Source organism: Tenrec ecaudatus, chromosome 9, assembly GCF_050624435.1.
Source record: "Tenrec ecaudatus isolate mTenEca1 chromosome 9, mTenEca1.hap1, whole genome shotgun sequence".
Taxonomy (NCBI): domain Eukaryota; kingdom Metazoa; phylum Chordata; class Mammalia; order Afrosoricida; family Tenrecidae; genus Tenrec; species Tenrec ecaudatus.
Genome location: NC_134538.1, coordinates 163,275,839 through 163,302,069, shown reverse-complemented (window position 1 = coordinate 163,302,069; position 26,231 = coordinate 163,275,839). Strand labels below are relative to the sequence as shown.

The following is a 26,231-nucleotide window of genomic DNA, read 5'->3' as shown; positions in this document are numbered from 1 at the left end:
AGTGTCCAGGAACAGCGCCAAGTGGCCGCGAGTCACTGCCTCATCAGCAGCACGAGACAGCACTCTCTCGGCACCTTCCTCTCCTCTAGTCCCCACAACAGGCAAGGGCCACGGACAGTACAAGCTGCTGAGGCCGACAAGGGCCACTGAGGAGTGCAGACGCTCTAACCGGGTCGTGTGATGCCAACAGAGTAAGTGGATGGGGTCTGGATTTTGCCAGTACAGGCTTGCTCACGTGTGCTGTTCTCTGTGCTGCCCCTCAGGTGAGCATGCGCCCCCCAGCTGCTGGAACCTTGGGTCCCAGTCCCCATTGGTGGACTTGAGTCCTGGCTGCCCCACAACCAGCCTCATGGCTCCTCAGTCGAGGAGGAGAACCCCAGCCGTCTGACTCCCAGACCCTCAGATCATTGACCCAGGCCGACTTGACCTGCTCTGCGAGTCCCCTCACCCTGGTCTCAGTTACTGCCTTCCCTTGACCTCGCCTGACAAGCAAGTGCTTTAAAGCACAAGGGCTCTTACCTGCAACGTGTATCTGTTCTTAAAACAGTTGGTTACTAACTCCCCTTTGGACAGCTGATACAGCCACGTCAACTTCCGGCCACTGTGTCGGCTGGCATAGAAGGCTGTGAACCGTTGGTAACTCCGTTCCAGCTGCAAAGGATCACACCACAGAGAATTAAAGTCCTCCATAGTCCAGAGACATACCACAGGGCACACCACAGGCCTCTTAGGCCGAGGTCCTGCCCCAGAGGGCACAGCCCATGCCCCTCCACGGCCCATGGCTCCGTTACTGAGTAAAACACGGTTGAGTTCACACACAAAGTCTCAGTCAGGACAGCTCCAACCATCAGACTTGTGCAGCACTTTAACGTGCACTGAAGGTAGAACCTACTTAGGACTCCACCTCCAGATGGGATCTCACAGCCACGATCCCTAGAGAACGGAGCACCTTCTGCTCCGTGGCGGCACCTGCCCTCCCTGCACCTGCTGTGGGGACTCACCTCAGAAGGCAGTGCGAAGGTGCAGGACTGCTGGAAGGGCCATGACCCGGAGCTCAGGACCTGAATGCTGAAGTCCACTGTGGGGTACAGACAGTCAGTTGCTGGGCCCACCGCCCTGGGCCCGCCGGCACCACCTGCTGAGGGTGGCACAAGCCAGGGGACGGGACAAGTCCAACCATGTCCAGTTTCATTAGACTAAGCATGTCTAACTCCTCAGACAAACCTCCCAGGCCCCACTCTCGTGGCCCTTCCTCTTCTTGGGAGCCTGTGGCCATGCCAGTCAAGGTCAATGCACATGGTACTTACGGTCCAGGGGCTCAGAGTTGGTCAGGTGCTTCTTAAACTGCTCGTTTAGGTCCTTGCTCACGCCAATGTCCTGGAACATGCGCTGGAGCTTGGAGGTGTACTCAAAGCCACAGGCTTGCTGAAACACACACACAGTGCCTCCTTACTGCAGGGCCCAGCCTGTGGTCACTGACAGGGCCAGGCCTTCAAGCGCTTGGCAGGGGAACAGGGGCCGGGGCTGTGGTCACTGGCACGTGGGGCCCACACCTTCAGCTTGGAGATCATGCTGGCCTCGGCGTCGTCGCTTGCGCTGTTCTGATGCACCAGGCGCTTGGCCAGCATCTTGGCATAGAACTTCTGGAAGACGTCCTTGTCCTCGATGTACTTGAAGACAACCATCTAGGAGCCGGCACAGGACACGCTGGTGCACCAGGCCTCACTGTCCACCCCACATCTCCCACCCCAAGTATACATGGAGACTGGGAAGGGCAGGACGGCCACGACGGCTACCAAGTGTAGACAGATGACCCAGCCTGTTGGCAACAGCTCCTTACCACTTGGTTTAGTGTGTCCTCCAGCTCGGCCTCCTCGGGGTTCTTGGAGCTGAAATGCAGAATATCGGGAATTTGTGTAAACACGTGCCCACCAGCCAAGCCTTTGCTTAGGCTTTTCCTATTTGAGAATCCTTTGAAGCTGTGCACACGGGTTTCAGAAGTCTCTTCCTCTGACGTGGGGGCCACGTCCTTCTTCATTGTCTGTTCTTAATCTAGAAGCTCCGCTGAGACCTGTTCACCTTGAGGACCATGCTGGCATTTGAAATACCAGTGTCATAGCTTCCAACCTCAGTGACACACAAGCAAAGCTGCCACAGACTCTATCTGTGGGATATGACACGACACGGAGCAGCTCAAACCAGACCAGGGGCCGACCGTGGACAGACCCTGCATGGATCTTATGTGAGTTCAGGATAGAGCTGAAAGAAAATTAAAACAAGTCCACAGGAGCCAAAATATGACCTTGAGTCTTATTTTGAGTCATCATTCACGAAGCAAAAGGTCACTAAAAAGAAAGTAAAAAAAGATCTTGCTATAAATCGTATTAATTACCTATAAGTCATAGGGCAGCTACAGAAGAGGGAAGACAGAACGAAGTCAAAGAACTGAAGAGAACATTAAAAGGCCGCTTGAGAAAACAAAGCCAAATATTGTAGCGACATGTGCAAGGCCCTAGAGTTAAAAAACCAAAAGCGAAGAACAAACTCAGCTTGTCCGAAACTGAAGGAACTCAAGAAACAATTCAAGCCTTGAGTGGCAATTTTGAAGGATTCTACAGACAAAATGTAGAACGATCAGTAGAAGATGCAAAGAATACAGAGTCACTGGACCAGAAAGAGCTAGTCGACAGGCCACCATTTCAGGAAGCAACATATTGAGCAAGAACCAAGGGTGCTGAAGGACTAAGTTAAAACAGCAATGAATGCACGAGCTGTAAACAGGCTCCCGGAAGTGACGGAGTACCCAGTGACATGTTTCAGAAAGCTGAAGAAGCACTGGAGCACTCACAGGTGTTGGCCAGGAAGTGGGGAAGACAGCTACCTGGCCAAGTGACTGGAAGAGATCCCTATCTGTGCCCATTCCAAAGAATGAGGTGGCCCAACAGAATGCTCAAAGTATAGAATGGCATTGATCCACAAGTAAAATTTTGCTTAAGATGATCCAACAATAGCTGCAGCATTACTCTGAAAGGAAACTGCCTGCCAGAAAGCCAGACTGGATTCAGAAGACGTGGAACAAGGAATGCCACTGCTGATGCCGATGGACCCCGGCTCCAAACGGGGAAGAGCAGAAAGGTCCCTCCTTGTGTTTGACTCGGCCAACGCAACTGACAGGGTAGACCATAGTAAAGGGTGGACAACCTTCGAAGAATAATTCCAGAACACTCAATGGTGCTCATCCGGAATTGGGACTGATCAAGAGGCAGTTATGTGACTGCGTGGTATAAAATCAGGAAAGGTGCCAGGGCTGTATTCTTGAACAAGTATATGTAATAAGATGTACATACATTCACACACACCACACAGACACACTGGATTGTATGAAGAATGTGACATCAGGATTGGAGGAAGCCTGAACCACCCATGGTGTGCTGATGGCACCAGACAGCTTGTGGAAAGTGAGGGGGATCCGAGCATCAAGGCTGGCAGCCTTTAGCAGGGATTACAGCCCAAAGCAAGACTCAAACCCTCACAACTGGACCCACAGGGGAGATGGAGAAAAGGTTGACGTTGTCAAGGATTCTGTCCTGCTTGGATCCACAATGCTCATGGAAGCAGCAGTCAAGAGCTCAAAAGAGGTATTGCATTAGGTCAGTCTGCTGCACAAGACCTCTTGAGAGCACTGAAGGGCAAGGCTGTAACTGAGGACTAAGGTGGGCCTGACCCATGCCACGACATCCTTCCACTGCATCACATGCACGTGGATGACGGTAGAAGAATCTATGCATTTGAATTAGTGGTGCCAGAGAAGAATACTCAAAATGCCATGGCGTGCTACAAGGACAAACCGATCTGTCTTGGGAAAAGTGCGGCCAGACTACTCCTGAGAGGCAGGGATGGCAAGACTTCATCCGACAAACTTTGGACGAGTTGTGAGGAAAGACCAGTCCCTGGGGAAGGATATCATGTTTGGTAAAGTGGAGGGGCAGAGTTGGAGCCGACTAGATGGCAGCAAACGACAGCTGTGAAACCATCATTTCAGAAGATGATGTCGCTGTGCCTGGACGGGGTATGGAAAGGGCACAGGCCGTATGTTGTGACCTTCAGCTCTGGCAACAAGCCCATGTCACTGCTCCAGCTGCAGCCCCTGCTCCTTCCATGCTGTGAAATCCTCGTGCCCAGCCAGAGTGGCCTCCTGGCACCTGAGTGGGCCCATCAGGAACCCCAGGGTGGCAACAAAGGTGACATGCTTGCTTCCCGGTGGCAGGGCTGGACTTCATACGTGCCCAGGGACTAGCCTGATGATGGGCTTCTGGGAGAACCCGGGGGAAGTTTTATTTCACATGCGCATTGCTGGAGCTGGAGCCAATGGCCAGCGGCCAACAAGCACCGTGGAGCCAGCGCTGGCCTTCCCCTCGGCACTCTGAGTCAGCGTGTGAACCACGGGAGGTCCAACCAGTGGCGGACGAACAGACTGTATGGGTCTCTGTTGGATTCCCTTTTTGTTTTTTTACGCACATCTATTTTATTAAACGGAAACCCTACTTTCTTAAAAAAAAAAAAAGAATACAAATGGCAAACCTTGTGTTCCTCCCCATCCCTGAACCTAGCATGCTGCATGTAAGCAGTTGTATGTCACCACACCACGAGGTGATAGAACAATGCAGTCACACGGAGGTCCCCAGAGGCCTGTCTTTGGTCTGAACACTTACGCTGGGGTAGTGTGTGAGCAGGAAGGGAGCCCCAAATACTGAGAAGGCAATAATCAGGGGTGTGGAAAACACCACTTCCCCCACCAATGCCTGCCCAGGTGAGGCATGGAGCAGAAGGCTCATCCGTGAGCAAATGTTATGGAAGAACTGGAGTCAACGCTGAGCACCACGCTCTTGGGAAGCCTTTCTGTGTGGCATCACCTCAAAAGAGCAGAGGGACTTTAGGGCCAGTGAGCTCAGGCGGTGGGAGTGGAGGTGAGATCGGCTGCCCCAGCTGGGGAAGGAGACCAGTGTCAGGGAACAGGTTGAGAGCACACTGCTGACCTGGGGGTGCTTGGCTGTGTTCTCAAGCACAGAAGCAGAGCTGGGGAGGCAGCAAGAGCCCATGTGCCTCCGCCAGACACAGCCAGTGAGTGGGCGCCAGGCTGCTGCTCCCCAGAGTCATGGTGGGGCGCACAACAAAGGCCAGAGGGGGCTGCGGTGCCCGCCGCCAGCTGACGATCCTGCAGCCTTAGGAAGAGAAGCAAAGCAGGCACTGGACACATAAGCCCCCTCAGGCAGTGAGACCCGTTTTAGGTGTAAAAGATCTTCTCAAAGGCACAGAAGCAGCCTCGAAGGAAGGGCAGGCAAAGCCTCCGTGCGGCAGCCTGACTCAGCCTCCAAAAGCAGGGACAGCCCGGCCGGCAAGCGCGCGCGTACCTTTTCTTCAACAAGGAGTCACAGTAGCGCGCCAGCAGCTCTGGAGACTTGCTGGATGACTGTGCCATCTTGGTCACTGCGTTGTTGTTGATGAAGCGTCCGCAGGCCTGTGGGACACAGGGTAGAGTCAGGGGGTGCCGCCCACGAGAGCCCCTCCCTAGCCCAGCAGAGCCCACACACCTTATCGAGCGCGGCCACGAAGCCTGCGTCATTGTTGAAGGCTGACATGACCAGGGCATTGTACTTCTTGTGCACGTCCAGCACGGTCTGCACGTACATCTTGGGGTCCTGAGAGCAGGAGACAGCAGAGGCCCGTGACTGGGGAGGACACTGCTCACCAGCAACTGCCGAGAGGCCAGCATTCAGACCAAGGCGGCGCTGGCCCTGCCACTGACAGCAGCGAGTGCAGCCAGGGGCAGTCGAGGACTCTCTCCATGTCAGGGGAAGAGGATCACAGCTTGCGTTAGAAACAGACACGCTGTTGGAAAACCGGGAGTAAGAGGTCTAACAAGACTCTCAGAGTGACAGCTGTGTTTAGTTCAACTGTCACAGCTGTGGCTACAATGTCCATGCCTGCCCTGTCTCAAGGAAAGCAGGAGGGGGCAGAGGCTCATCCATGGCGGGGTCGGGTGTTGGCTGGGCCTCCAGACAAGGGGGTGGGAGCCGGCCGGGGTGGCGAGATGGGAGTGCAGCTGAGTGAGGCAGACTCGTGATTACAAACAGAAAGAAGGGCCTTCCAGGCGGCACTGGGGTCACATGACTGGCACGCCACCACTTCCCAGCACAGTAAGCCAGAGGGAGGCTTTCGGGGTCAAAAGTGAGAACCCATTGGGGTCCAGCAGCCCATTCCCACTTCTTTCTGCAAATGCCTTCCCTGAAGCTCTCGGGGCAGCAGGAAGAAACAGATGTGGCGCCCTCACTGAGGCAGAGTGCCTGTGAGGACACCCTGTGGGCAGTGTCTCGTGGAGATGTCGGGGTGCACACGTCAGAGAACATTGTGCATTTGGGGGTCTTCACAGAGCATACAGCTAGGGCCCTGGAGAGCGCAGAGCTCCTGAGGGCACAGTGCCCACAGGGCTTCGTTACACAGCAGCCTGGGTAGGTCCTCGAGGGCACGCCCTTCCGGTGCCAAACAGGAAGGGGGATGGGCCGGGGAGCCGTGAGACACGGCACTCACGTTGAGGGCGGCTTCGCCACACTTCTCAATCGCAGCCAGACCCTGGTTGTGAATGTGTGTCTCCAGGAGCTTCTTCAGCTCCCCCAGGCCATCCTGGATCCTGGACACGAGGTTGTACATGCGGCCCAGATCTGCAAGAGGACGGACTACTCACACCGGGCTCCCACCCACACATGCATGCGAGCTCGTGACGGCAAGTCACAGAAGGAAGCATATCATCAGAGAGGTCTTGTTGCTGCAGGGACACGTCTGTCCCACTTTTCCAAAAAGCCCAAACCGGAGTGGGAGCCGCAGGCACCCTTGGAGCGTTTTCCCTGAACGACAAGCCGCCTCTGGGGTCTCACGGGCACGCTCAGCCCAGCTGAACCCGGAGTCCGCACCTACCTTCGTTCTTGTCAGCGTCGAGCAGGTTCTGGAACTCCGTGTGGAAGATCTCAAGGTGCTTTTCGATGAGCACCTGCTCACACTTGCGGGCAAGCTCATCCTGCGTGCTCTCGTGCAGGTATACCTGGACGCGTCGCTGCTCCTCCAGCAGCCGGGCCTCGGCCTGTGGGCAGCATCCGTGGTGTAACTTGACAACCAAACTTGGGGCCACTCCCACTAAGCCAGGTGAGGGCAAAGGCCACCTCTTGAAGCCTGCCGCCCGCACCTTGTCCAGTGTGCAATGCAGAGAGCAGTGGTGACGTCAGGTGCGGGGGGGGGGCGCGGTTGGGGGGCACAGACCCTGGGGTGGCAGGGCACCTAAAAGGTGCCAATTCTCTTAGGAAGAATGCTTATGTCTGGTACACTTGGGAGAAAGGTGGAAAAGTTCAGCCGGAAGAACAACTATCTCAGAGCTGAGAGAAGCTACCAGAAAGCTCCTGTGAACCTGGCTGCCACGTCACCTACTCGCCTGATGAAAACACACACATACACACAAACATGGTTCACGCAACACACTCATGAACAAAAGCCCTAGCACGGCAGCTCTAGGTTGGCTCTCTGCCCACACCGGCTGAACCCGGAAATGGGGTATCCCAGGGCTGCACACACTGGCCCTTCCTGCTGCACCTGCTCTGACAGCCACCACCACCGAGAGGGCCCATGGCCACAGGGCCTGCATGGGGACAGGCTGAGGCCGCGTGACTGCAGTGTCTCCACCCTTCCCTGTCCTGGCTCATCGTTGAGCTCTTGCCAACTGTCCTTCAAAAGCTTCCTCATCTGAAAGCTGGTGTTGGCAGCTGGCCCTCCAGAGTCTGGTTAGACACCTGACATTACGCTACCCGGTTTGCTCCAAACACGCCCCCTTCCCTTTGCTTGGAGACGAGAACACAGCTCACCGAGAGAAGTGTCTGCAGAGCTGTGTGCATGGTGTGTGGAGAAAGCTGGGGCCGAGCGGGCCAGCTCACCTAATTAGCCATCACTCCCATCTCACAGGTGAGGAGCCTGAGGCCCTGCCAGCTGACAGAGCCTGCCTGGGATGAGACGGTGCTAGCTGTGGCTGTGTCTTAGACCCTTACGTGGCAGACCCCGCTCCCTGGATGGAGGAGAGTAGCTGGAAGCAGCAAGCCCTGGCCCTGCTGGGCGGGGAGCACCAGTGAACAGCACGCTGAGCCCATGCAGCTCTCTCATTGGTAGGTGCGCTGCTGGTGTCGTCTTCACCCCCATGACTGAGCCAACCAGCTGCGCAGAACCTCAGCACCCACTGGCCCTAACATGGCCCTTGGCCCTGGTGGACCAGACTCTGTTGGGTCTCAAGCCCACTGCCTGGCTGTGCCGAGGAGACTGCAGGTGGGCACTGCTGCATCAATGTGACCAGCACCCTGCTGCTTCACGTCGGCCAGTGGCAGCTCCCCACTTCCCTGCCCTGGTCAGAGACCGGCTCACCTTTTTCATGTATTCCGTGACGGGGTTCTGCTGTAAGAACTCGGTGCTCTCCCTGGTGTAGAACCTCTCGGTGTCAGCCAAGAACTGGGATTCGAAGGATTCCTTGTATACGGTTAGCGCGGGGCCCTTGGCGAACGCGTCGTCCTCATTTAGTCCCAGCTCCACTGCAAGAAAGGAGCGGCACCTCAGCCCCAGGCACTGGCCCCTGAGCAGGGCAGACGGTAAGCCCCTACTTGCTAACACTTCATTAATCAACCAACTCCAACCCAGGGCCAGGCAGTCTCCCAGGACACGAGCTTTATTTAAGACAATTGTCCTGTTTTGAGAGGCAAAAAAGGGAAAACAGAACAATAACTTGAAAACAAAGACGAGAATGTCAGGGGTGGAGAGACTTCATGACAGGAACGGAGCCATGGAGCAAGCAGCAAGGGGAGGCGGCTGTGCGCACGCTGGGAACTGTGACTGCAACCACTCAGTGCCGAGTGAAGTCACTGACGGGAAGATGCAGAAATGAAGCCAAACCCACACCACCACACTAGAAATGGCTCACCTTAAACTCTCAGGGAAATGCAAACCATGCTAGTCTAACATTGGTTTTGCAAACCTAGCTTTTCAAACAAAAGCAGGTTTCTGGCTCTCCCCCAGCTACTTTTACCTGTCTGCCGCCACACAGACACAGTGCTTCACCGCGAGGGGAGAGGCCCTCATTCCATTGTCCCCACTCTGCACACGCCCTGAGAGGTCCCACACCTCTCAGGGCAGGTCAGACTCGAGAGGGTGGTTGTGCGGCCTCTGTGAAACGGGGCAGTATCTTCTTGGTGAGCTCAGACAGTTTCATCTGAGCTTGCTGGAGCACCATTAGAATGGCCAAGAGACCTGTAAACACTGAGCTCACCGTAAGACTGCACCACGCCACTGATGAGTCTTGTGTTGATGGTTTCACCATTTCTTTCCTTTTCAATCAGTTTCAAAACAGCGTTTGTCACCTTCGGGAAGAATACAGGAGACACATGAGGCAGAGCCAAGTCCAGCACAGGCTGCAGTCCATGGCCTCAAGCACCCAGACCCGGGCAACAGTGGGGGATGAGAGCTACATACAAAGGAGTGAGTGAGACAGAGGCCAACAAGTGAATCTGCGAGGGACCCGAAAGGAGGGCACCTGCACGCACCTCCCCCCGACACACACACAGGTGCATACACAGGTACCTGTTTATTCAACGGCCTGAAGAGACAGTCTCTCCAAGTCACTAATGCAAGCTTGAAAGAAAAAAAGGTGTAGACATCAATGTTTTTACCCTGGTTTTTAAAGAGAACACCCCTAGACCCCAGGTGAATTCACGCAGCAGGGTTTGGTGCTCATCTCCCCACACCAGAGGTGGGCACTGCCCTTAGGTGAGACATGGCAAGTGCGCCACAGTGCTGGCTGCCTCACCTGCGCTTCACCTACGGTGATGCCAGGACATCCATTTGTACGGGAAAGCAGTGACTGCTTTTAGCACACACACTCAGTCCCTACGTTACAAACATCTATCCCGCCGCGCTTCTTGCTTGTGGTGGCAGTGTTTGCAGTGTGTGTGTGTCCATGGTAAGCGGTCCATTTTTAATGGACACAGTTTATTTCAGGTAAATCATTCTTCAACCAACTTGAAACAGTGTCCCTCTCAAACTGGAGGAAACGGAGTGCAGGAATTCATTTATGAATTTATGTCATTCCTCAAAAAGGCATTTGATTCTCTGAGGTGCTCGCCTGTCCCCGAGGACATGCTCCCTTGACCTGTGAGACCCAAAGGTGGAGCTGCTTCCACTTCCCACGACACGCACGTCCCCCAGTACAAGCAGCTCCACGTCAGCCCTTGTCATGGTCAGAACTGTCAGCTTGGGGAACGTGCCTTTGGCCACCTCAGTTTGGGTCAAATACTGGAAGAGATGTGTAAGAAGGGCAGCATGGGGTGCCCGGTGTTGGTCAGAGCCCCAGTCCACACATCTGCCTCCGCTCCTTGCCACTAAACACTTAGACCACCGTGATCAATGAGAAACAAGAGCTGTCCTGAGGCTGACAGTGACCTGGGCCAGGGTGAGGTGGTATGGCTTAGGGACAGGGGCAGGGTGCTCTTGGCGGCCCTTACTGAATAGATCTCGTAGATTCCTTTCCGCCCTTCATCACACTCTCGGCGAACCCAGTGCCGGTTGAGGTAGGCGCAGATGCCGTTCAGCACTTTGCTGGAGAAGCGGTAGTCCTCCCACTGCTGCGTGTAGAACTGGAGGACACTCTCATCCATCAGGTCTTCGCCGTCCTAGAAAGAGGCCGACAGCACTGAGAGCACCGCCTTGTCACAGTGTGGCGACACACTCAACACGAGCCGAGCCGCTGCACTGCAACCCGGTCTTTCCACCACTCTGCCTTCAGAAGCGCCCTGGTCACCATCGACTCTAACGCGGGGACTGAGGCTGCCGTCCCTGCAAAGCCACACGTGTGCTCTGCTCTCCCTGAGAACACGGAAAACTGGCCCCTGGACCTCACGCCCCAACCACTGAATGTGGTGTGGTGAATGCTGCTAGGCAGTACTGTGGGAGAAGGGTCCAGCCCTGCCGATAAAACATGTCTGGAGGAATACAGACAGGTGGGCTTGTTGGCTCATCTTCCTGGCAGGGGAGAGCAACTTGAGACATCTTGTGCATCTACAGTGGCCCGGGGACCTGGTGCCCAATTGTCCTTATTTCCCAATTACACTCCACCCCATTCTAACAGCTTAGTGCCTGGTCAAACATCTCACCTTAAGAAGATTTGTCAAGTAATTCTTCAAAAACTCCTTAAGTCGTTTGTATAGCTCCAAGCCGACGAACTGAGCCCCCCCAGGCGTCTGGCCCTTCTTTGACTTGGGAGGGGGAACCCCGGACCCCCGGGCCTGGTTGGACTGGTGCACGCTTGTGCAGTAGTTGTACACATGGCTTGGAAGGTGGTCAAGGAAAGCAGTGTTTTCTTACACGTGTCTTAGCACATTTCTGACATCCAAACAGAAACGTAACTACTAAGAAAGGCAATATACCCGGGCACAGGCCTTCCAAGTCCCTAAGGCAGGGGGAGCGGGGGGTGTGCACACCTGGTGGGCAGAAGAGTTACAGGAAACACGGGTGAGGGCAATTCAGCACTAGAGGAAATGTGAAGGATGGCAGCCACAGCCGTGAGGCTCAGGTCCAGCAGGGTGATGACTGAATTTTGAGTTGGTCAAAAATTGTGTGAAAATGATTTCTACATGGATTTAAACAAAGCCACACTTAGGAGGAAGATGAGAAGCAGCAGAAATGGCTGCGTCGGATGTCTATAGTCTCCTAGACCCTGAGATGGAGCATGCCCGCTGAAGCAGTAGCCCCACATGCCCGCAAAGACTGGCGCCCACAGCCAGAGAGTTGCTCAAGTGGGAGACAGGTCGGGGTGGGCAAAGCAGAGGCCACCCTATGGTGCTAGCCACAGTAACAAACTCAGCTGATCTGCATGTCTCAGATGAAACTAACAAAAACATTGATACAGAATCCACAAAGACAGACCAACGAAACAGATCAGGAAACAGACATTAAGATTCTTGTGTATTTAAGGATTTATTATTAATGGTATTTCAAGTCAGTGAGAGACTAGAAGATTATTCAATGAGTGGCATTAGGGCAAGAGACTACTTCAAAACACACTTCATACCCCCAAATGTACTGTAGGTGCATTTAGAGCTGAAGTGGAAATCACAAAAGAGTAACAGAGACCAGTCACCCCATCTCAGGTTGGGCCAAGTCCCCAGCACCTTCCTGCTGAGGAGTCGGGGCCGACACAGAGATCAGAGAAGGACCATGCTCCTGAGTACCCCTTACTTGGTCAGCAGCTCATGGCCAACTCCCAGTGGAACATGGCAGGCCAGAACCCCACACCCCAAGGAAATGTAGCTGCAGAACAAGTCCAGGGCATTTCCAAAAGGAGCCACTTCTGTGACAGCAGCTGAGGGACGCACGGCCTCACTGTGTCCTCTCCTAGCTGGGATGACATGTGGCCACACCCCCTCCTTTCCCCGGCAAGTAAAGGCAGCTCAGAAGCAGGTAGGCTAACTGTGACATTTCTCTATGCCCAGGTTTGGAAGGAAGCAAACACTCTTGTCCAGGTGCTGGGCAGCAAGAGTAGCTGTGGGCTCGCCACATCTCGGGCTCTGTGCCCAAAGCAGATCAGCCCAGCTCTGTACAATGTCCTGACCACAGGGCACTAACGCCGAACAGTTTCAGATTCTCCAGAAATGCAGAACCCTAGACCCTCAGAGCAGATGACCCCTAACTATTGCCCCGAGAGGATTTCTACACCACACACCAGAATTCCCCCTACAGGCTCTCTTCAGGAAGACACCAGCTTAGTCTCTGAGGAAAGGGCCCATCAGATGAACCCCTCAGGACCAGTGGTGAGCGTGGCGATACCTGGAGGGTGGAGGGAAGGTGGGGTAGAAAGGGGGAACCAATTACAAGGATCTACATATAACCCCCAAATGTACAAATGTGCTTGACACAATGGATGTGGATGGATGGATTGTGAAGAGTTGTACGAGCCCCCAATAAAATGATTGTTAAAAAAGAAAAGGGTCCTTGAGCACCCTGCCCCCAACACCAGGGCAGGGAACTGAGGGAAGAACCGTGCAGCACGGTGGGTGAGAGGGGCTGCCTAGTGCCTGGCATGCAGTCAGTGCCAATGCTTGTATATTCTCAACCACCTCCCCCTGCTGGACATACAACACCATTACAGAAAGTGCCAGGTCCAGAACGGTGGGGGGGCGGGGGGTGTGGAGGGAAATAATGCACTCAGAAGTAACACAAGCCAACCTGGTCAATCCTGACCCGCTGCGAGGCTTTCCAGACCAGTTTCTGAGACTGCGTGTCTTTATGGGAGCAGACAGCCTCATTCTTTCTTCCAGACTGGATGCTGCATTTGAACTATCAACCTAACAGTTAGTAACATAAAGAAATATTTAAATCATCATCTCATCAGGGTCGATTTGCCTGTGGGTTTGAGTCGGCACCTGTTCACAGGAGTAGAAAGCCCCACATTTCTTCCATGGAGTGTGGGTGGTTTTAAGCCACTGATCTTGCAGATCACAGCCCACAAGTAACCACTGCATGAGCTGCCTTGGGGGGAGCTCCCCCAAGGCCAGTGTTTCGTTAAGATGGCTTCTAACAGCGGGAGCCAGTTCAGACCCAGCCCACCACTGAAATCAGAACAGACTCAAGACCACACAGTGTGGATCACGTGGAACTGAAAGAACCACAGGCTGAAGCATCGAGTTAGGAGACCTGGAGGAGGCAAGGAGCCCCTCCAGGAGGCTGCGCTGGGGGCTGGGCTCACGACAGGACTGTGGGGCCAGTACACACCACAGAGGAGCAGCCAGAGAGGAGCAGCAGTGGCCATCTTTGAGCCTGCACTCCGGCCTAGGACCCTGCCAGTCACGAGATTTTCCTGCGAGGTGGTGAGCACATCATTTTCTAGCATGAGCTTCCCTTTGGTTCTTGTTCCCATTCACCCTGACGGGCAGCCTCCCTCAGGCTTCTCTCCGTGAGTGCAGCTGTGTTTCTGGGCCTTGTTGTCAAGAGGCTGGCTGTTAAACCACAACCAGAAGAGGGACCTTCAAAAGATGTGTGTGAAAGCGGACTAGAAAGAACACGCAGTTTCCCCTGAAGTACCCGGAATGAAGGGGAGGTTCCTCTGAAACAAGAACGACTCACTCTGCCTTAGGGACATTCAGCGCCAACCAAGGATGTTAGGTAACCAAGTGAGAGAGGAGAGGCCCAGGTGCACGTCCATCTCAGGTGAGCACAGGACTCGAGTTCTCTGAGACTCTGGTTTCCTACTAGGGTGGTGTGTGCCCTCGGCGGGTCCTGAGCCCAGGCAGCATGCAGTGCCACGGGGCTAGCAGCCAGAAGGGAACGTGGCTGACGGCTCAGCGCACAGCGAGGCCAAGGGCAGGGGCTGTGGACTAGCCCTGGGAGGTTAGGTCTGAACCCTAGGCAGACAGGCGCCCCCACTGTGGGTCACCTGCACCCAGGAGAATGTGCCCCTGCAGAAATGATCTGCCCATCTCCCCACCTAAATGTCAGACGGATAGAGGAGAAGGCAGAACAGGCACTTGGAACAGAACAGAAGCCTCTCAGAAGAGGCTGGGGCTGAGGGCCAAGAAGCTAGGCCTCTGAGTAAGGAGATGTTCTGAAACTTTTTGTGTCCCCAAGTCCCCTTCCCTCCTCTAAGCAGCTGTGAGCGGGAGCAGCTAGGACAGTGAAGACACACTGTGAGACACCACCTTCCTGATGCAGTCACGGATCCAGGGGGCTGTACGATGGCCCTTTCACAGGCAGCTCAGGAGCCCCTCCTGGGAGAGCACACTGCCCCATCTCCAGGACAGAGAGGTGGCCCATCCTCTCAGACGGTGACAGGGGGAGACCAGCTCTTTTTCCTTTTCAGCCAAGAGCTACCCCCTGACCTGAGACACACCTGCATGACAATATGGGCGTCCCTGTCACCCCCCCCCCGCCACACACACAGCAGCACAGGGCCCCACCTTCATACACCCGCACGAAAGCAGTGTAGGGTGTTTCCATCACACCCCCTCATGACAGCAGTGTGACTCCTTTACCTCCTTGGTCTCCAAGAGCAGGGGGCATGCTACCAAACAGGATCTCGTCTAGTCTACCATGCACAAATCCTCTAGAGCAGCGGTCCTCAACCTCCCACATGCCGTGACCTTTTCACACAGCTCCTCATGTGGTGGTGAACCCCAACCATCATATGATTTTTGTTCATCATTGTAATTTTGCTACTGTTATGAACTGGGTGACCCCTTTGAAAAGGTCATTCGACCCCCAAAGGGGTCATGACCCACAGGTTGAGAACTGCTGCTCTAGAGACATCAGAGACAGAAGCAAACCTCCTCCATCGGCACAGTGGCACGTGCCCCTGACGGCTCTGTACGCCAGAACCACAGCCCAGCGCCTTCTGCTGTCCCTGCAGGCAGCCCCCCCCTCCTCCACTCTGCTACTCACAGAAATGTAACTGCATTTGATAGACTCCCTCTTCCTTAGGAGAGGTCTAAAGACCATAGGGTGCCAGTCCCCCCAGATATGTGCCCAAGAAACAACCCACCCAGATGCTCAACAGCATCACTCACAAGCAGTGGGAACAGCCCATGCCCACCAGTGGAAGTGAAAGGTGTCAGTCACAAGACTTGCAGTTTTATGTTTTCTACACAAGGTCCAGATCAGTAGATCCATGGACAGATTTGGGGCTACCAGCAGGAGGCATGGGCACGGGCAATCAGGGTGACGGCAAGGTTCTACAATGGAATCGCTGCAGTGCTTGTATAATTCAGAGACTACACTAAAAAGCCATTGAGGGCTGGCCATTTAAAAATTCACATGTGAAAAATGCCCCCATGCGTATACGAAATGTACGCGAATATACGGTAAGTTTGTGGGCAAATTCCACCATTTTTTAAGGGCCACACGAGCAGATGCTGGCTTGCTGGTGGGGGACCACTGGTCTCCCTCAGCCCAGGGCAGGGCTGTGGCCTGCAGCAGGGTCTGAAAGGATGGAAATGTGCTACCGCCACAGCCCTGCAAGATGGCCAGTGCTGCTGAAGAGGGGACTCGGGGAACTGACGTGAACAGCTGCTTTAGAGCCCTGTTCAAACGGAGAGGTTAACAGGGTTGACGGCTGGGAGTGGGGGACACGCAGGGCAAGGACGGCCGCAGCAGGATACGTGTAGAGCTCCATGTAGCGGGACTTGGCCATGCTCTGTCTGGTGTAGACCTGCTGGATCCCGGCTCGGAGGTCATCCCAGATCTGGTCCAGGCCGATCTGCTTCAGCCCATGGGGGTTCTGGCCCCGGTTGGACGACATTGTGAGTGGCAGTCTCAATCGTCCAGGCAACGATCCTATCCAAGCCTAGCTAATGAGCCATGAGCTGGAAATGTCCACTTCACCCCAAAGTGACCGCTGGCAACTTGGAACGGGCGTCCTCCCAGCGTAGAGCAGCAGCACGCATTGCAGGCCAACCTGGGGAGAGACGGGCACTGTTAGTTCTCTTTGGGCCCAGGGGCCTGGGTTGGTGATGCCCCAGGCGAGCAGATAGCGAAGCCCTCTGCTGACACAGGAAGGGGACCTCAGCCTTTTCAGAAGGGTTAACACCGCCAAGTGCACGAATCCGGAGGGCCTCACACATTGGCCGAACTCCCTTTAAGTGTCCACCTCCCAGTCCACAGCTTCCCACACTGACTGGGAGCGTGGCGTAAGCTTCCAGTGCCACTGGCCTTTTGTTCTGATCCCGAAACAGCAAGATCTGGGCAGAGACTCGGCAACAGCTCCCTATCACGCTGACTCAAGTAACAGGGGCCCCATGCCCCCCTCAGACAACCCCCTAGCTCAAGCTTCAGGTGGCTCTCAGCCACCACCACACGGCCTCACTGCCCCACACCAGATCCTGCCGCTTCTCCTTGTAGACTGCCGTGCTGCCTACATCCTTCCTTGGCCTGGCCTGGGAAGCTGGTTGGATGCCTGCCTTCCCCTCTGACCCCCAGCTTGTCCATGTCACCGCATCTTCCCAACTCCCCACAGCACTGAGGAGTGCTGGCACTTACTCTGGCCACCAATAAGGGTCCTCCAACCCCCGCCCCCAACTGCTATGAAGTTAACATCCACAATACAGAGGAACCCTGTCTGTTGCATCAGTGGCAGGCTTGGCCAGCTCTGTTTGACTCAGGCCACGCTGTCCTGGGAACACCAGGCTGCGGTACCACATACCTGTAAAAAAGCAGCAAGGCCCCAGAGCAAGACACAAGCAGGCCCACCTCCAACAAGCATGCTCCACCTGAAGCCCACACCAGGGAGGGGGCTGCGGTGCATGAGCTGTTACAAATTCAAGCCTGTAGGAAGGCCTACAAACCCACACACGAGATTTTAGGGACACCCAGAGCCCCAGGTTTCCAGAAGGTTCTGCTTCATTTGAATGTTCACGGATTAGCACCTGGAGATCAATTATGTAACTCTTGCCTTGTTAATCTAGAAGAGGTCTTAAGGAAGCCTGATTGGAGTTTAAACCAAAGAATAAAACCCACTGCCGTTGGCCTACGACCGGGTACATGTGGAGCAACAATCTGAACATTCCAGAACTAAGACTCTATCTGGGCATTTCCACCACATGTCTGCCAGTGTGTCCTACTGTGGTGGTTTGTGTGTTGCTGGAAGCTACGTCAGTGGTGTTCCACATGCAAGCAGACTCACTCAAAATGAATAGGCTTCAGAAGAGTTTCCAGACTAAGAACAGACAACAAAGAAGTAGACGGCCCACTTCGGAGGAATCAGCCACCAAAGACCTTATGGACAGAATCAAAAAATGAAAACATTGTGAACTCCTCGGGTCAGAAGGCACCTAAACTATGACTGAGGAAGACATTACCTTCTCAAGGTAGAATCCACCACACAGACATGGATAGAGTACAGCCTGTGGGAGAACATCAGACAAGAAAGCAAAAATTAAAAAGACAGGACAGAAAGACACTGAAACATGATCTTATTCATAGAGTAGCTAAGGCATATGGAAGAAACAATGAAGTTACACAGCTGAAGAGAAAATTTCAAAAGGTCGCTCAAGAAGGCCAAGTATTATAATGAAATGTGCAAAAACCCAGAGTTAGAGAAACAAAAAGGAAGAGTGAAAACGTTTGGCATATCTTAAACTGAAGATAAACTCAAATCTCATGTTGACATACTGAAGGTTCTATGGACAAAATAATGAATGATGCTAGGAGCATCAAAAGATGGAATATATATGGAGTCACTATCAAAATGAGCTAGTCGATATTTCACCATCTCAAGGGGGGGCATCCAAGTCGGAGTCAATGAATGGCACCGAAGAAGTTCAAGCTGACTGGATGCGTTAGTCCAATACAAGCCCCCAGGAATGGATGAGACGCCTGTCGAAAGGCTTCAAGCTGATGATGCTAGCATGTCAGGAAGTTTGGAAGTTACTTGGCTTATTAAGATCAACATTTATACCCATTCCAAAGAAAAGTGACCCAACAGAATGTACACATTATGTAACAATACCATTTATATCTCCACAAGTAAAATCTTGCTGAAGATCATCCAACAAACAGTTGCAGCAAGTACATTGGCAGAGAGTTGCTAGAAGCCCAGGTCAGATGAAAAGACATGGAATAGGGATATCACTGCGGGTGTCAGATGGATCTTGATTCAAAGCAGAGAGTACCAGACGGATGCTTACTAGCGTTTTAGAGATTATGCCAAGTGTGGACCATGATAAGCTGTAATGGATAACCTTGAGAAGAGCTGCAATTTGGGACCACCTCAATACGCTTATTTGGAACTTGTACATGGATCAAGAGGCAGCTGTGTGAACAGAACAATGGAATACAGCATGGTATAAAATCAGGAAAGGTGTGCATCAGGGTTGTATCCTCTCACCATACTTGTTCAATCTGTATGCTGAGTAAATCATCAGAGACTTTGGATTGTATGAAGAAGGTGGCATCAGGATTGGAAGAAGGCTTAACAAGCCGTGGTATGCAGATGACACAACTTTACTTGCTGAAAGTGAGGACTTGAAGCACTTGCTGATGAACAAAACATCAAGGACTGCAGTCTTCAGTATGGATTATGACTCAACTGGACCAACAGGTAACAAACTGGACCAACAGGTAACAAACATGTTAAATTGAAAAAAGGTTGAAAGTCTCTGCTTTGAGCCATGATCCATCTGACATCAGTAATGACATCTTCCATGTCACACCCGCTGTCTTGAGTCTGCCTTAAATTCTGGCGGCTGTCGATGTACTGCTGCAGCCCTTTTTAAATAAACCTCTTCTGCAAAATTTTACTTGCACGGTACAATAATGTGATAATTTCCACATTCTGCTGGGTCACTTTCTTTGGAAGGGGAACGAATATGGATCTCCTCTAGGCGGGTGGCCAGATAGTACCCTCCCACATTTCTGGGCCTAGATTAACGAGTGCTTCCACTGCTGCAACAGGATTTTGAAACATTCAAAGGGCCTTCTTGTCCATTCCTAGAACCTCATTTTTGGCTACTGCCTTCAGTGCAGTTTAGACTTCTTCCTTCAATATCATTGATTTTGATCCTAAGTTACATCTTAAAATGCTTGATTGTCAACTGATTCCTTTTAGGTAGAAGTTTATTTAAAAAAAAAACAACCAAAGATTAACATATGGCATATCAATTCCACTATTAGATATCTACCTGAAAAACAGGAAACATATCCATAAAGACTTGTACACGTATGTTCACTGCCTTAGAACGCGTAACAATCAAATGGTAGAAACCAATGATCCATCAATGATCAGTGAAAAGAGGTGCAGTACATTCATAATGGAATAGAAATGATGTTCTGATCAGACTACAAAGCACAATGCTAAGTGGAAGCTAGATGCAAGAACCAGGCAGTAGGCTAAGAGCAGGGAGGTGTGAAGGACAGGCCAATCTAAAATTAGATGGTGGCGGTGGCTGCACAACTCTAAAGCTTTACTCAAAATCCCTGAATTGTCTTTAAAGCACACATCAACAGACTATTTTAAGAGAAAGACTACATGTAAAGCAAGCTAGCTATAATTCTTCATGGGTCAAATTCCATTTTCCTCACAGAAATGAGTACTTTTCTCCAACGTGGAGATCTGTGGTTCTCAGGCCCCCACACCAAGGGCCCTACCAGAAGCAGGGCTGGAAGAACTGGTGTGGCCAACACAAAGCTTAATACCCCCCCCAACAGGTATAAGAGAATTTCAAATGGTCAGCAAGCCCGCAGATGCCCAGGGCATACACGATAGAGATAAACATTAGTCTGACAAACACTGCCACCCAGGGTCCAAGAAAGGAAATCTCCTTGGGCTGCCAGGATCCAGAGGGTGCACAGAGCAAGGTGTATGCTGGAGGGCTTCTCAAAGGAGGGCAGGCTTGGGCGGAGGGATGGGGCTGTATCCCAAGGGAGGGCCATCTGAACAGAGGAAGTTCTTGCTTTACCACAAAGGCTGTTTCCACAGCTCTGCTTCAACAGGCCACCATTTGTCTGCAGTACTGGGGTGCCTTATGTGTTACTGTGATGCTGGAAGCTAGGTCCCTGGTATTTCAAATGCCAGTAGGGTCACCCCAAGTGACCAGGTTTCAGTAGAGCTTCCAGGCTAAGAACAGACTGGGGAATACTGACTGCGTACTTGTGTCTCACTGGACTGTGCAGACTGTGACGGTTCCTCAGGAACCCCATGAAGTGCATTCTCAGGTTACCCAGGAGGAAGCCACACATGTATCAGGAGGCAGTTATGGGACCATGTGCAGGGTCGGAGGGTTCCCTCTGAAACAGCTGCTTTCATGTTTTGTGAATTTCACCTCAGCAAAAAAAAGGGAAACAAGTACAAACATGGAGAAAACATCTATCGCTGTTCCTGTCCCACAACCCCTGTAAAAGGGACCTTTTTAGGTGGTCCTCTGCAAAAGGACAAGGGCTGGGCCCACAGGAGGCTGGCCACCACAGCAGTGCTGACAAGTATGGCGCCTCCACGTGGTTCCGGTCACTGCACTCAATCCTCAGAGCACTCCAAAAGTCCGGCTCCACCATCGCCCCCACTCTCTGGGTGGCCTACAGCGGTGGGCACAGAGCTGCCCCTAGAGGAGAGGAAGCATTTCCACAGCCCCGGGGCCAATTCCTCCCGGGGAGCTCAGGCATGTGCCTGCTCTGAAACACTGCTCCTCCCTGCCCACCCCCCCAATCCTCCTGAGGACCACAAAGACTTCAGACCAGACTCGTAATTGAAGGGGTTTATTAGGGGAGTTAAGTTACCTCAAGACAGGACTAGAAAACAGTAAGGATACAGGAAACAGGTGGTCCACACCACACCTCTCAGCGTTTTTTTCTGGTCTCCAGCTTCTCAGCCATGTGGCCCCTCCACCTCTGAAGGCTTTCGAAACCTGCCGGTGCCCCACCTCGCAGTCGCTAGGACTCAGCAACCCAGCCCCTCTGCTCTGTGCTGACATGTCTCCAAGGCAGCAGTCTGTAGTCTCTGGCACTAGCTCCACAGGTGGCTCCTCTTCCTTCTTGGGACCCTTCTTCAGAGCTGGTTCTCTTTCATCCCAGGGGAGGGGCAACTAACCGACCAACTGCCTGTCAGGGTTTCATGCCTCTATTTGCATAGTCACTCCCAATTCCTGGATGGGAGCTACAGAGCTGTGCTTAGAAGAAATTTCACCTTGGGCACCTCCCCTGTTCTCCTCAGCCTTCCAGGGAGAAGGAGGCCGGTCTGCACTTCATTTATAAGCAGAGACAGAGGGTCGGAGAGGTGAGCTATGAGGCTGGTGGTGGGGATGACCACCGAGCTGGAACCCAAGGGCCAGAGGCTGGGAGCATGTGTACCAGAGGGACAAGCACACACAGCAGCAGATCCAGGAGCAGGCCAAGCAGCGCAGAGGCTCAAGAGTTAAGTCCCATTGGCTGACACAGCTGCATGTTGCACTGTCCAGAGGACCCCAATGTGAACTGTCACTCTGCTAATGGGGGGCAGAAGCCTCTGAATGTGAGGCGGGACCAGTACTGGCAGTTCGGCATAGGTGAGGGATGAGGTTACTTCTCCAAACTTGCATCTACAATAAACACACAGATGTTTAATCAAGTTTAACAGCCCAAATGGAAGGTTATTTTCACCCTGCTGTGCAGTTCCTTAAAGTGCCCTACCGGCACCATGTGCTAAGTGTTGGACTAACCGTAAAGCTGACAATTCAAACCTACCAGCTGCTCTGAGTGAAAAATGACGGTGTCTGCTCCTACCCCCACCCCTGATCCCACCTTCAGACCTGAGCCCAGGACTACCTCTCAAAAGGGGGTTTGGACTAGACTCGAATTGCACGGAAGTTCTCCAAATGAAGGTGAAACTAGAGTAAAGGGGCACTGGGCTCCCGCCCCACCAAGGCTCAGGGCAGGTCCTCCCAGAGCTGCTGTCTACAAGTGTGGTTCAAGGGTCTACAATACAATCTATGCATCAAAACTGTGGAGAGTCAGTGAACTAAAGAGATGCACAAGTTAGAACTAAATTGTTTCTAGATCTCTCCTTTCACACACACACCCAACCACCCTTTTACACTCTTGCTAGTGTGTACGTGACTGCCAATAAAACAAGCAACTTCTCCTTTGCATTTCTGGGGAGAAACTTCTTTTGATGTAAAACAGCAGTGTGTAGCAGCGCTGCAGAGTGCTTTAAAAATCACTTGTCTCTGAAGTGTAATATTCTCCTGCCCTCGTGTCATTTTCTCCCCCTGCTACTGCCCCAGACCCACCTCACCTCCCCCCTCCCCAGCACCCACAGAACTCAAGTAGAACTAGTATAATGTGGCTGAGGCTACAACTGGTGACTTCTTTAATCACGCATGGTATCGCCAACCAGCTTTAGTGATTAAATGGGACTGTCTGTGCATTGTGCCGCAATCTGCAAGTTCAAAACCACCAGCTACTCTGCTCTTCAGAAGAAAAACAGGGCTTTCAATTCCCGTAAAGCGTTACCATCTTGGAAACTCACTGGGGCAGTTCTACCCTGTCCTATAGAGTGACGTGAGCTGATGAGTTGCATCAGCTAGATGGCAGTGTTCTTAACATGAAGCATGTTAGAGGTGCACACTCCGGGTCAACAGAACTTCCTTCCACAAGCTGGTTTGCTTATCGCTTGGCATCAATCTTAAGAACTAGGGCAGGAAAAATGTCAGGAAGCCCCATCAGGCGAGCAGTGCACACCGCCCGGTGTGGTCACTGTGCAGTGTGGATGCACCCAAGACAGGGCAAGAGCTCAGTTCGTGCAGCTTAACCAAATGGAAGGGCCCTGCTGGCTGCCGGGTTCAACTGGACAGTGAAACCCTGACAACTGTTAAGATTTCAAATTGGTAAGTCCGGCTGCCAAAGTACCGCTTGGGAGACATGGATGGGGGTGGCACATGTACAAAGCTGTGTGGTCAGTGACCATCTGTGAGTCGGCACCCCAGTTCCAACGCCTCCACTGGGCAAAAGATTTGGCTGCTCTCCAACATATGTGCTGCCCTTGCTTCCTGCGGGAAATTCAACCAGGAGTTTTCCTCTACCAGTTATTGTCCAGTGCAGGCAGATACAGTTAGGGTGCAAGGCATCACCCAAGAACAGCCAGGCCACTGGTAAGGCAGCCTAGCCCCCTGCCCGTCAACAAGCAACAGGAGTGCTGCTCACCCCTGGGCAGAGGGTGGGATTTCCTGTAGCACTCGAGGGACAGCCTGACTGCTGGTGAGGAGCTGCTAAAGCCGTAGCAGTTTAGCCTTTTAAAGTAGCGGTTCTCAACCTGTGGGTCGCAACCCCTTTGGGGGTCGAATGACCCTTTCACAGGGGTTGTCCGACTCCTAACAGTAGCAAAATTACAGTTATGAAGTAGCATCAAAAATAATTTTATGGTTGGGGGGGGGTCACCACAACATGAGGAAGGTTGAGAACCACTACTTTAATGGAAAAGACAAAAGACCTCATTTTCCAGGTTTAAAAGGTACTGCCACCTTAGGTCCCAAACTATTTTTTAAATTGTTCCATTTTTGTTATTCCTGTGAATAATGTACGTAGAACATACACCGAAAATCCCAGTTTCCACATGCACACTTCAGCAGCAAGGATCCCCCTTTCCAAGTGTTTCCCGGTCAGTTTCAACTTCGTGTCCCGAGATTGCCTTCCGCTAAAGCTCCAGACCTCAGAGGCACAAGGAGGCTGCTGCTCAAGGCAGAAGTTCTCAAAGCTCAAAGACAAGGACTGTTTGCAGATGACTTTATGGCTCCACTTTCAGGGATTCATCCATCCTCCAAACCTCCTTCACACCTGCTCTCCTCTGAGAATGGTAAACTCCGTTCAGCACTTCTCCCTGTTGATGAGAACCCCCATGGGAGCTTTGTGCAAAACGCTCAGTAATGGAGCTGGGTAGGGGTCATGGAAGAGGGGACAGTTGCTCTGGGAGGCCATCAGCCACACATCCCGCGGTTTCCTCCTCTTCCCTGGTTTCCCCGTGAATAAAGACACCCTGCTGTGTCCTACCTGGCCACCCTCTAGCTTTTAAAACCTGAGGCATTGCTCTGGAACTAAGAGGTTGAACGGTGGCAATAAGCACATCATAAGACCAAATGACCTGAGCTGTTGCCTGAAACCACAGCCGAAACCTCCAGACCTAGCAAGCAGAGCCACGAGGTGCTTGCCTACTTGAATACACAGCACCACCATTTAATGTGGACGCCATGAGCTTGGATGCACAATTGCTGAATGCACAACTCTGACAAATTACAGCTGGTCACTGTGCTTGTTTGAAGGAGCTGGTAGCACTGGCGGACAAGTATTGAACTCTTAACCGCAAGTTTGGCAGTTCACACCCACTAGAGGCTCCATGGGAGAAAGACAAGGCTATGTGCTCCTGTAAAGACCCACAGCCTTGGACGCTGAACCTTGGAACCATAATTCGGAATTGACTCGATGGTAGTAGTGGTTGTTTTGCTATTGTATCCAAAGCAGATCCTTCCTGTGGTGGCACCAAGGATATAGGATCATAGACAAGGAAGAAAATGACACCAACCGCACACCTCTCTCTGCCGCAGATGACACAATTCTGCTTGCTGAAAGTGAATCTGAAACCCGTACTGATGGAGATCCATGACCACAGCCTTCAGTATAGACTACAACTCAATGTAAAGAAAACCAAAAACCCCAGTCTGGATCAGTGAACAACATCATGATAGAAAAGACTGACATGGTACAGAATTTCATTCTATTTGGATCCACAATCAATGCTCAAGGAAGCAGCAATCAAGAGGTCAAACAGCATAGTGTGATGGGAAAATCTGCTGCACAAGAACTTTAAAGTGTTTAAGAGTAAAATATCACCTTCAAGATTAAGGAGTGGCTGCCTAATCTAATCTAAGCCAGGGGAGTTTTCAGCAACTGCCACGTATGCACGTGAAAGCAGCAGTGAATCAGGAGGAGCCCAGGAGTGGGTGCAGTTGAGTTGTGGTCTTGGTGAAGAATACTGAAGGCACTGTGGACTGCCAGAAGAACAAACCAATCTGTCTTGGGGGGAAATTGGTCAGGAGACACCAGTCCCTGGAAAAGGACATCATGCCTGGTAGAGCAGAAGATCAACAAAAAAGGAGAGGACTCTCAACTAGATTTATTGACCCAGGGGCAGCAATGGCGGGCTCCCACAGAGCCATCCCGGTGCGAACAGGCCGCGTCCTTCCCTTCTGCTACGCCGAGCGGCTACAGGTTGGAGTGCGTCAGTGCGACATTGAGTCTGACTCACAGCAACCAACCACCGCCACCACCGCACACCTCTCTCTACCCAACAGGCATGATCTACAAAGTACTCACTGCACACCAAAATCCCGTGGCTAGGTCCACCATGTCTCACTGTCTACCATGCGAACGCCAGTACTGATCTGCTTCACAAAACAGGCAACTTAGAGCCAATGGCATTTCCTAATCCATGAAGGAAAATACATTTCAAACACAAGCCAGCATTTCCTAAATGCAAGTCCTTACAGGCCTTTCTTCCTGGCCTAGACAGGAGCCATCCCGGAAGAGACCAAGAGTGAGCTCAAGGAGTAAGGAAGTGTAGTAACCAAATCAATACAGCTGCCAGCAGTGCAAACAGGGCCCCAGACAGTTCAGCTCCAGTGCAGACGTAAACGCCCCTACAGCCCGCCACC

At 52.5% G+C, this 26,231-nt stretch overlaps 1 protein-coding gene across 1 annotated transcript in view; it reads right to left on the bottom strand.

Annotated features, from left to right (window-relative positions):
• CUL1 (cullin 1) overlaps positions 1-26,231 on the bottom strand; it is a 36,494-nt gene that overhangs the window by 5,193 nt on the left and 5,070 nt on the right. The window contains exons 2-16 of the mRNA XM_075558770.1: positions 16,224-16,519; positions 11,229-11,403; positions 10,581-10,748; positions 9,661-9,711; positions 9,350-9,440; positions 8,455-8,618; positions 6,973-7,135; positions 6,589-6,719; positions 5,592-5,699; positions 5,412-5,518; positions 1,841-1,889; positions 1,554-1,685; positions 1,308-1,425; positions 1,002-1,078; positions 520-651 (exon numbers count right to left, since the gene is read on the bottom strand). Coding sequence (XP_075414885.1) covers positions 520-651; positions 1,002-1,078; positions 1,308-1,425; positions 1,554-1,685; positions 1,841-1,889; positions 5,412-5,518; positions 5,592-5,699; positions 6,589-6,719; positions 6,973-7,135; positions 8,455-8,618; positions 9,350-9,440; positions 9,661-9,711; positions 10,581-10,748; positions 11,229-11,403; positions 16,224-16,363 — 1,806 coding nt within the window. The 5' untranslated portion in view covers positions 16,364-16,519. The remainder of the gene's footprint in view (positions 1-519; positions 652-1,001; positions 1,079-1,307; positions 1,426-1,553; positions 1,686-1,840; positions 1,890-5,411; positions 5,519-5,591; positions 5,700-6,588; positions 6,720-6,972; positions 7,136-8,454; positions 8,619-9,349; positions 9,441-9,660; positions 9,712-10,580; positions 10,749-11,228; positions 11,404-16,223; positions 16,520-26,231) is intronic.